General features: G+C 36.9%; 1 protein-coding gene across 1 annotated transcript in view; it reads right to left on the bottom strand.

The window, feature by feature from the left end:
- amacr (alpha-methylacyl-CoA racemase) overlaps positions 1-12,016 on the bottom strand; it is a 39,078-nt gene that overhangs the window by 15,145 nt on the left and 11,917 nt on the right. The window contains exon 5 of the mRNA XM_030151140.1: positions 8,396-8,556. Coding sequence (XP_030007000.1) covers positions 8,396-8,556 — 161 coding nt within the window. The remainder of the gene's footprint in view (positions 1-8,395; positions 8,557-12,016) is intronic.

Genomic DNA, 12,016 nt, shown 5'->3' with positions numbered 1-12,016 from the left:
TGAAAACATCAATAACAATGATTAACAGTCCAATAATAAATGCCATTCAGTAATTTCAGATAATTTATTAATATTAACACATAGAGCAGTAATGTCAAAGTCATTAAGAATGTTGAGACATGCTAATTACAGGTAACTGGGCTAATTAGCAGGCTAACTGACAGCTAATTTAGGTTTGTTTAAAAAGTAAACTTCACGACATAACTCTCTGACCGGCTTGTTAGTGTAACTCTTCAAACTCAATTACAGCAGAATTGCCGGTCAAGTGGAAAAATAAGTTTTATCGAGTAAACATAAGCTCTAAATCACATGTGACAAACATGTGGCCCGGGGACCAAATCCGGCCCACCAAAGGGTCCAGTCCGGCCCTTGGGATGAATTTGTGAAATGCAAAAATTACACTAAAACATTAACAGTCCTTTTAGTTCAGGTTCCACATTCACAACAATTCAATGTCAAGTGGGCAGGACCAGTAAAATGTAAATGTTTTCATGTTTTTACACTAAAACAAAGTATAATTTTGTAAAAAAAAAAAAAAAAAAAAAAGTAAATAACCTGAACAAATATGAACAACCTGAAATGTCTTAAGAGAAGTAAGTACAATTTTAAGAAAATTCCACCTGTTACTAAATGTTTTGTGTGTTTGTAGATCTACTGTCATCTGTAAGTTATAATGTACATGTGTAAATGATAAACTGAGGCATAACATTGTTAAAGTTACACTTATTTTTTCAGTTTGTTCATGTCATTCACATCTTTTGAAAGGATAGTTCGTAGATGTAAACCTTTTCAAAATGTAAATGTACTTTTTTTGCTCTAAAACATAGAAAAGTTTGGAGTTGACATTATTTATATATTATTATGTTATTATTTTACTGGTTCAGCCCACTGCAGATAAAATTTAGCTGAATGTGGAACTGAGCTAAAATGAGTTTGACAGCCCTGATCTAAATGTTCGACTTAGGAGCCCTAATGCTAGCTACCAATCAAAACCCACACAGCAAGGTCAACAATGACAGACTCACCTGTCAATCACAGTGGCCACTCCCTCCCACTGTGCAACATTTGGGCTTTGGGTGATCTAAACCCTAGGGTTTTACCCACTTTCATCCCCGAGAGTTGTCATAGAGTGGGAAATAAACTATAGAAGCCAAAACTGTTTCTGTACCAGGCTGTAAACATGTTAATTTCTTCGGTAAAGATGGCCATTTTAACATGGAGGTCAATGAGGACTGACTCCCTTTGATGCACTGGTTTCACTCTTCACCATGGAGAGTATCAATTTGTTCCAGTTTCATAATATATGTCAGGGGTGTCAAACATTTGGCCTGTGGGCCAAAACTGGTCCTTCAACGGTTCCAATCTGGCCTACAGGAAGAACTGCAAAGTGCAAATATTATACTGAAGATATTAACAATCAAGAGGGTTCAACTAGTTTTAGTTCAGGTTCCACATACAGACCAATTTGATCTCAAGTCAAATAACAGCATAATAACCTATAAGTAATAACTCCAAATTTTCTTCTTAATTTAATGTGAAAAATACACTATGTGATGAAAATATTTACATTTACAAACTATTCTTAATTCTGAACAAATATGAACCTCATGAAATGTCTAAAGAAAATAAAGTGCCATTTTAACAATATTCTGCTTGTTACTAAATGTTTTGTGCCTTTTGTAGATCTTATCTGTAATGCACATGTATAAAAGTTAAGGCATAATATTGTTAAAATTGTGCTTATATTTCTTATGAAATTTCAGTTTTTTAGGTTATTTACATCTTTTTTTGTGAAAGGATAGTTTGTAAATGTAAATATATTTATAATTTATAAGCTATTATGTGATTCATAAATTTGTTTGTTTTTTTGTACTAAAACAAAGTGAAAAATTTGGAGTTGTCTTTATTTATAGGCTATTATGCCATTATTTTACTGGAGATCAAATTGGGCTGAATGTGGAACCTGGAACAAAATGCGTTTGACACTCCTGATATATGTAGTAAAGACTTCAAAGCCATGTAATTAGATATTAAATGATCTTTTTGTTTTGTTTTATTAGCATTGTGAATAATGGACAGTAAAGGATTTCTGCAAAACACCATATCGTTAAAGTTTCCATTTTGTGTATAATGAGAAATGGTAAAATTGCAGATTGGATGATTCATTGATGCCTCACACTCAATCTGTCCAGAACTGTGAGTGTGTGTTTTTTTGTTTTGTTTTGTTTCCTGTCAAATGAAGTCCCACCCCTCCACCTGACATTATCGTACAAGGGCTGAGGGTGGAGGATGTCCAACATGTTACATTTCTAGCTGCAGTTGTCAATAATGGACTAACCGTTAAAAAGAACATTACAGAAATATCCAAAACAATTAACAATTATTTGGCCCAAGTTAAATTTATAAGACATCAAATGAAAACAGATGGAGCAAAACTGTATCTGCATTCAGTGATACCGTCATATTTTTCATCTTGTATCACAAACAGGGCTCAGACAAATGGTACAACAACGCAAACTCTTTACAGTTTGGACAAACATGCACTGAAGATGATGGGCAGAAAATCTGTTCATGACTAATGCTACTTTACTGGACATGATTATTCATACTTTAGCTCCAAAGCTTCATAAACAGTCTCTGAAAACATGCAACATGCGGTCGGTTACGAGTCAACATGAGGATCCACCTGCTACGTTAAATTTTGGTCGAAAACATTCAGGCAAAGCTGCAGCTGTTGAGGCTGAGGGAACATGAAACTCCTTACAACTGAGTGTCAGAGGATGTAGTACTCTTACACATTTTCAATATTGTTCGACCAGTTAGTTGACGGATGCTCAGGCTTGTATTCACTGACTTCAGAGACTATGAGTGTAGTCAACAGTGATATTGAATGCGTGGCGCAAAAGTGTTTTATTGATGAATTGTTTGACTTGATGGGTGGTTAATGGTGTGTCTCCTGTGGGAGGTTGGTATTGATTCACATTGTTGGTGCTAGGATAGCATTAGTTGTTCTGTATTAGTGTCTTTTGTATAGTATAGTATTGCGATGCCTTTGTCTTAACTTGTTTTCAAGGTTTTCATTTTCTGTTGTGCTGTTACACGTGTTTCTGTGTGATACACGTTTTTCAAACACAGCCGCTGATAACTTCTCTCCGACTGACCGATGTCTGCCTCCTCCAACCACTTCAACGTCAATCTGCATCCATGTATGTCCAGACACATATGTGGTAAAAAATTTAAAGATGTTTAATTAAAGATATGAAATGCATTTTTGGCAAAATGGAAGAAATTTTTGTTGATGTGATTCTGGCGAGAAACATACTGTCTACACTTACAGGGAGGGGCGTTAGAAAATATTAGTTCTGCAATATATTGCGATATTTAATTTCACAATACTGTATCGATATTAAAAAGTACTGTATTGATATTTTTAGGTATTCATTGAAATGCAGATATGGCAGAGGTTCATTTTTGTTTTTTGTTTTTCTTTATTGTTTATATCTTATTTATTATTATTTAACACTATTTTATTAAATAATGGTTATTTGAAGCATCCTAAAAGCACTTTTTACTGTCTGAGAGGCAGATGTTAATTCCTTTGTTGGCATTGCACAAAAATATTGTTATGATGTTAGTTCTGAACTAATAGAATATGAACATTTGAACAGGATCTTAATCTGTAATGTCTATAAAACATAATTTAAGTTTTAACAGAGGAACATTTTGTGATATAACATTAGATCCTGTTGTGATCAAATAAAAATGTGTTTAGTATTTGTGCAGATTTCTGGTGTAATTCAATTCTTCCAGGAAATAACCATCAAAAAAAAAAAAAAAAAGGCCTTTTTATCAGTATCAGGATATATCGTGATATATTGTATCGTGATCCTAGTATTGTGATTTGTATCGCATCGCCAGATTCTTCCCAATACACAGCCCTACTTACAGGCATTTTTAAGAGGAGGGTGAATAACCGACCAAAAAAGGGGATTTTGTACAAAACTAAGGCTACGTTTACATGTAGCCGGGTATTTTAGAAAATTGATATTTTACCCTCTGAATTTAAAAAAAAAATCTTGTGCAGATGTGACCATTTTCAGAAAAATCTTCCATTACTCGGCCCCGTATATCCACATCATCAAGAGCATGCCAGGCCTATAGATGGCAGCGTGGTGAGACGATAGAATACCCTTAACCAATCAGAACCCAACAACAAAACGTTACTTCTGCTATGAACCCACAAAGAAATCCAAGACGTGTAACCAATACAATGCAATGCAAATAGATGAGCCAGTGACTTTTTTATACAAATACAAACTGCTTTGCTGACGTGACAGAGTGGATGAAAAAGGGTTTGAACTCTGTTGAGTCAAACCGTGTCAGTTCTGTCGTCGTTAACAGCTGTGGTCTGCTTTTCAGTCATGTTTTGTCTTTAGTTCATGATGACCGCTGTGCAAGGACGTAAATTATCACTTTATTTACCTTCCACTGAACCGGACAAAACAAATAAAGGACTGATAAACAAAATATGAAGTATGAAGATGGGAAACACCTCATAAAAGCCTTATTTTATATCATGTAAATACACAAAGATCCTGTTAAGCAGATGTAGTGGGCGCTAATTAGCTAAGATGCTAACTGGCCCCAAACTTCCTTATTTTCTCATTTAATACTTGTAACTTCACTTATCAGCTCCATTCTCTTCCTCTATACCAGGGGTGTCAAACTATTTTTAGTTCAGGGGCCACATTCAGCTCAGTATGGTCTCAAGTGGTCTCCAGTAAAATAATAACAGTGAAAAAACTAAAATTAAATTATGATAATGTTTACATCTACAAAAATCTGAATATTATGAACAACTGGAAACATCTTAAGAAAAACAAGCGCAATTTTAACAATACTATGCCTCAGATTATTAGTTCATCCTTTACGCATGTGCCTTACAACTTACATTATAATTAAAAATGCACAAAACATTCAATAACAGGCAGAATACTGGTAAAATTGCATTTACTTATCTTAAGACATTTCAGGTTATTCACATTTTTTGTAAAAGAATAGTTGGTTAATACAAACATTTTCATGTAATTTTACTTTTTTACACTAAAACAAAGAGAAAATTGGCTGTTTTCATTATTTATATGTTTAATATGATAGTATTTTCCTGGTCTGACCCACTTGAGATCCAGTTGGTCTGTATGTGGAACCTGAATTAAAATCATTTTGACATCCTTGATTGTTAATATCTTCAGTGTAATTTTTGCATTTCACAAATTCATCCAACAGGCCGGATTGGACCCTCTGGTGGGCCGGATTTGGCCCCCAGGCCGCATGTTTGACATCGGTGCTCTATACTATATCATCACATGTGAAGTGGTAGAATATTTCCTTCGAAAACTGTGACGTCCGTCTGAGAAGTGTCCAAGATTTACTGAAATCTCCAGCTTGGCTGGAGTTTTTAGAAACCATCATTTTCAGTGCGTGTGCCCATCATTCTCATGTTAATGATAGGCACAAATGCAGAGAAAAATCTCCGTTTTGCCAGATACCCGGCTACATGTAAACGTAGCCTATGTCACAGTTGACCCTTTACATGTAATATGTCATCATACCATAATTTCATCCTCTTACAGCTTTGTTTAGAACAGTCCCTTATCATTTTTCTCCTCCATAATTTCCCTCTGCTCTGATGAGGAATGAAAACACTGAAACTTTGTTTATATTTTTAGGGTCAATCTGAGAGATGCCCATAGATTAATTAGGCAATAACCACCCACCTAACGCCTGAGAGGACTTAAAAACTAAAATCTATTGAATTCCACAGCGTGCATCCACATGCATATAAACACAACCTGTTCCTTTCGATCACAGTTTTAAAAACACACTTATCCTATCAATCACTGAGCTCTGGTGAGTTCAGCCTGTGCTCCTCTCACATCGCCCACTAACTTGTCTCCTGGCAGAAGGTAACAGGAAGAAACAATCAAGCCTTCTATCACCATGGTAAACAAGTCTACAAAGTGATGTACAGCATTCACATATGAAACGACAAGCCCTGTGCGCAGACAAATGTAAGGGGACGTAAATAATTTAGACAAGATAGGGATTCAGTATTCAGTCATGAAGCCTACAGACCAAGAGGGAAGCAAGGGAGGAAAGGTTTCCTTTAGGCCACAGGTGTCAAACATAAGGCATGTGGGTCAAAACCGGCCCTATTAGGCAGGGGTCTCAAACTCAGCTGATGTGGGGGCCGTTGGGGGTAGAGTCTGGGTCTTCCACAAAAAAAGGGTTTCTTTACGTTACTCACAGCTAGAAACATACACTTTTTGATGAACTCTCCATCTTTGAATGTCTCTCTGGCCATAGCAATCATCTTGTAACACGTAGCCCAATAATCTCAAAAAAACACAATTATGTTAAGTTAAATGGCTCATTGTTCCAGATTTTTCCATGTTTATTCACCGGAAAAGAGACTTTGCTGATTCCTGGACAGCATCTACATGTCTGCAAAGTACTAAAATTGGTGCCATTTAGGCTGTTTACCAGAGGGGGGGTCACATAATTTAAATTTAACTCACCAGTTATGTGTCGGATGGACGGACCAAACCAGGAGAAATGGAAGAACTCACCAAAAAGGAAGGTTTGAGGTCTTAAAGAGTTAAAGCAATAGCTTGGTTTATTGCTTCAGGCAAAAGTTACAAAAGAATCTAGCATTAAACACACATTTTGTCACAGAGAGAAAAAGAAACAAACTGCCCAGAAAGAGTTTCCTTTATTACTTTTTATAGTCTTTAGTGACTCTTGGAGACTCCCATTATTCAATGACGTCATTTGTCGTATGTTTATTACTGGTTAATGGTATTTACTGGGCAGAACATGTCAGTCACTCCATAAGCTAATTCTAAGAAAAGCACATGCTTTTGCATGTGCACAGCTTTAGCTTAACACCTGCACTGTTAGGCTAGCATGTCTGGACCACAAAAATCCCCTAGTTCATATTCTGTTTTTTCTGCTCTATGCTCTTTACCACAACTACTTTCTAAAGATGTAAAATTAGATCTTTTAGGTAGAATCTGACCTCTCCTCTGAGTTCAGCAAAGACAGGTCTGAGTACATCAAAACCACACACACACATGAATCAAACCTGACTGTTCAGTACCTCTAAAATAAAAATACAAGATACAGTTGGAAAGTATAACTCAGAATATAACTTAAGACTTGCAAAAATAAAAAGACTCTTCAAGCAAAACAACTTTGTAATGTAAAGCTTAAGCATACAACTCACAACATTACATTTCCTCTTCTCCTCCATTTTGGTTCATGATGTATGATGTCCATCCGACATTTTAGAACTAGTCAAAGTCACACATTCAACTCCCATTTAATACACTGTATCACAATCTCACTCGCCACGTAGCCGCTTCGACTGCTGCTTCATTCGCTTTGTTTGTTTTCTTGAATAAATCTTGTTTCCTCAATAGGCCTTTTTTCAGATTGGCGACCTGGTTCTTTCTCTGATCTCCCTGGTATTTTGTAAACTCTTCTACATGTCTAGTCGAGTAATGACATCAGACGTTGTATTCCTTATACATCGCAACTTTCTCTGTGCATATCAGACACATAGGGGTGCATCTGTGCTTCACAAACAAATATTCCGTCTCCCACTTTTCCTGAAATTGCCTGTGCTCGTTGTCAACCTTTCTCTTCACGTCACGTTTTGACAGAGACATGACTGAACTGGGTGATGGCAGATATTTTACGTCCACTTGGTGTCACTCCGGAATATAGTTCAACTAACAGACTAACGTTCATACTTCCCCAGGTACTTTGTGGTTGGCTATCTTGACAACCGTTGACAACAAATGCCGCTGGAAGCTGTGACGAAACTATCTATGGTAGCCCGTAAGTGATACAAATGAATAAAATAAAAATGTGGCAAGACTCAGCAAAAAGGTGCATTTGAGAACTATGCTGCATTTGAGCCACACTAACACGAAACACAAAATATCATCCCGCAGGCTGCAATTGGCCCCTGGGCAATGAGTTTGAGATCCCTGCTCTAAAGGGTTCAATCCGGCCCCCGGAATGAATTTGCAAAGATTACACAAAAGGCATTAGTCGCTCCTGATCTGTGGCAACACCCACACTATCCCATATCACATCCTGACCAGTGTTTGCTGGAGATGCCCTAACCTTATCTCACAGAGGTGTAAGCATGTGTTACAGAGCCTGCTCCAAAAATCAAAACTTTACCTAAGCAGATTTTTGAGAGAAAAAAAAAAAAAGAGAGAGAATTACTTTCCTTTTTGTGCCTGTTTGAAGCAGTAACTGTGAAGCAATTGAAATTCATAACAATCTGCTACCATTCATGTTCTTCAGACTGTGATGTTCTTACCATGCTCGCGTCAACAACCTGTCCTTTCCCTGACTTCGTCCTCTCCAGCAGTGCCAGCAATATCCCAAGGGCACAGGTAAGACCACCACCTCCAAAGTCGGCCAAGAGGTTCAGTGGAGCGTAAGGCTTCTCTCCGCTACGACCCAAACGGGATAAAAGACCTGGGACGGCAAAGAAGACATAAAAGACACCAGAATATAGTGAATCTTCACAAATACCACCTTAAAGGATAACATTAGAGAGGAGTAACAGCAACTGCAGAGCATGAATGTTCATCAATACCAATACGTTGCTCTGACAGCTTTTATCAACACTTGTACATCAGTTAATCTGCTTTTTAAATAGTAGCCAGACTAAGCTTCATATTAGTGATGTCCTTATCTGAATCATTTTGCTTATGAGACGATTTTTTTTATGATTAGTTTTGCCCATACCGATACTTTTTTGCTATTAAATTCTGATTTTACAACAAACATGAATTTCTGGTGTATGTCTAACATCAAAATAGCTCTTCCCAGCATTAAATGCAACCAAAGTATTACCCAGAGGTTTTTATTATGTTTCACTACATAACCAACAATATTTTTTTCTATTTAATTTTTTTTTAACAAACCTACACCAAGTCAAGTCATATAAGGAACCAAGTCCAATCCACGCCAGTATTTGTGGGGTATTATACTTCTTCATTCATTCATTCATTTTCTGAGCCAGCTTTATCCTCACTAGGGCCCCTTGGAGTCTATCCCAGCTACTTATGGGTGAGGGCGGGGTACACCCTGGACATGTCACCAGTTCATCACAGGGCTGAACATATAGAGACAAAAAAACACTGTCACATTCACACCTATGGGCAATATAGATTAACCAATTAACCTATCAGTGCATGTGTTTGGACGGTGGGAGGAAGCCGGAGTACCCAGAGAGAACCCACGCAGACATGGAGAGAACATGCAAACTCCACACAGAAAGGTCCCACCCCCATCGACTGGTGTTGGAATCGAACCCAGGACCGTTTTCCTGTGAGACACAAGTGCTAACCACTGCACCACTGTGATGTGTTTTTTAGACTTCTTATAAAAAATAGAAATTTTTAAAAAACCTTTTAAAATAAGATTTTAAATATAAAACTAGAAAAGCACTCAGAGAGCGCAGACCTCCACCAAGGCAGGCACCCCCCCATAATACCACCAAAATGTAATCATTTGTTCCTTGTACCAGTATCAACATTTCCTGAAAATTTCCTGAAAATCCATCCATAACTTTTTGAGTTATCTTGCTAACAGACAAACAAACAAACCCCAATGAAAACATAACCTCCGCCGTTACACTTGGCGGAGGTAAAAATAAATAACCAAGCAATCAGGTAACTTAGATTTTACATTTCAAAAATCTGATAAGAACTAAAACTTTTATTCTATGGGCTCTAAATTCAGCTTTAATTCAGCATTCATTCTACATTCAGCTTCACTGCAGCCTTGTAGTTCTCATACTCGGTCCTGTGATACTTAAGTAAGTGACGAATCACATTTGTCGTATTAAAGGGAGCCCTGATGCTCCTTCCTCACGCAACTGCCAGTTTACACATGTTACAAGTTGCTGCTTGACTTTCATTGCTTTCCAGAGAAAAGCGTTCCCACACTGTGGACATGTTGCACGATGTTTCGTTTTCATTTGCCGAAGCCATTAAAGGGGTGATATTTTGCTAAACCCATTTTTATTAGTCTTTGGTTCATTTATTTGTGTATTTGGACCCTAATAGTTCATAAAGTTTGAATTTGAATCCTCCAGGTGCTGCAAAGCTATCTTTATATTCATCAAAAATCGAGTGATTTCTACAACCCATTTCAATTCCTGCTAAATTTGTTATGTTTTATAACTAGTTGTGTCAGGACATTTGCACATTTAAGGTTTGTAGACCACACGGAAATGTATTAAAATGCATAATTCCATTTAAAAAAGCAAAATATCAGTCCTTTAAGCGGAACCACTCTGAAAAATAGTGTAAAAACTGGATCAGCTCTATCACGTGACTAAATCTGATCTGATCTGATCTTCTAAAAAATGCCAGATCAGCACCAGAATATGCTAATTTAAATTAAAACACAACAGGGTCTGTACCTTGGCTTGACTGGCACTCAAACCCCTACTTAATTTATTCCTTATCTTTTTCTGAGACTAAAGCAATCTGTAAATATTTAGATTAAGCTGTAATTTATTCCTTATCTTTTTTTGTGAGACTAAAGCAATCTGTAAATATTTAGATTAAGCTGTAAAAAAAAGGAGACAAATCTAACCTTTAGTCTCATTTAGTCAAAAGGATTATTACTAGAGACTGAAAAAATAAATGAATCACTCCCTGATCACGGCACAATACCCTCGGGAGAAGAGGATGTTAATTAATCTCTTTCATAAAATCAAACACTGCTCAGCCTCTGAAGACATGTTGTTTGACGCAGTATTAGAGACATGTAACGTGTTTTGTGTATGATGAGCTTCAGTTGGTTTATTATCAATCCAATATTCAGAATAATTCAGATACTTGGTGATTTATTAATGAAATTGAACCGCATATATCAGCATCTGTCATGTGAAGCTGTTAAAAATATTTTGTGATTTTAAGTTTGTGTTGTTTATCATCATTTTCACTGATGCTGTATGCAGTAATACAGCTGATACTCTCAATATTCTGCATTTAATATTATAGGTTTTGTGGCAGTCTGCTGTGCATTACTGCTGTTCTCTTTTGCTGCGTTTCCACTATGTGGTATCGACTCAACTCAACTTGACTTGTTACGACCCTGAGGTCATATATGTATATGTGTCATTTATAATGTCCTCCCTCACCGGCCTGTAGAGGGCCAGTGGTGTATATGTGTGTACATGTATTAGAAGTGCGTGTGCTTAAGTGCAGGTAGCTGTCCCAGATTGGAGGAATGAGCGTCCTGCAGATTGGCCAGCCAGGAACGTACGGTCCGCTAATTGCACTGGTCTACAAAGAAAATGTTTCCAGAATAAAAGTAATGAAATTTTACCACATGAGAGTCACTGATAAAGAAAAGTCAAGTCAAAAATGCTGGTTGGCTGAAGTTTCCAAGATACAGCCTTGGGTCAAAATGTGAAATTCAAGAATTAACGAGAGAATGGGTTTGACTCAAAAGGAATATTTGTTTCAGAGCTACAAGATCTACTTCAAAACACTGTCTGCACATTAGAATACATTCACTTTACAGGTTCTATTTAGTGGAAGATTTATAAAACTATTATATAAATGTACATAAACCAATATATATGTGTAACAACACATTATCATATACCTTGAAAACATCAGCAAACTGGCACTTTTGTCATTTATTTTCCAATTAATCTTATTAAAATACATAACATTTAGCACATTTAATGTCTGAAGCAAATCATTTCTAAAAAATTGTAGACCAGTGTTGGTGGAGAAAGACAGACTCCGCCTTTAAAATGAGCCTGATGACAGCCCAGCCCCGCCCCTCGACCTTGCCCTGCTCCCAACCAACGCCGCCAGTTTCGTTTTATGATTTCAGAAAGACAGAGAGAGAGTTTCGGAATTCCGGCATTTGTTTTGATTATATAGTAAATAGTTTGTAGTCACCA

The sequence above is a fragment of the Sphaeramia orbicularis genome, chromosome 12 (assembly GCF_902148855.1).
Source record: "Sphaeramia orbicularis chromosome 12, fSphaOr1.1, whole genome shotgun sequence".
Lineage (NCBI taxonomy): Eukaryota > Metazoa > Chordata > Actinopteri > Kurtiformes > Apogonidae > Sphaeramia > Sphaeramia orbicularis.
The sequence above is the reverse complement of the archived record's forward strand: the minus strand, read 5'-3'. Positions and strand labels throughout refer to the sequence as shown.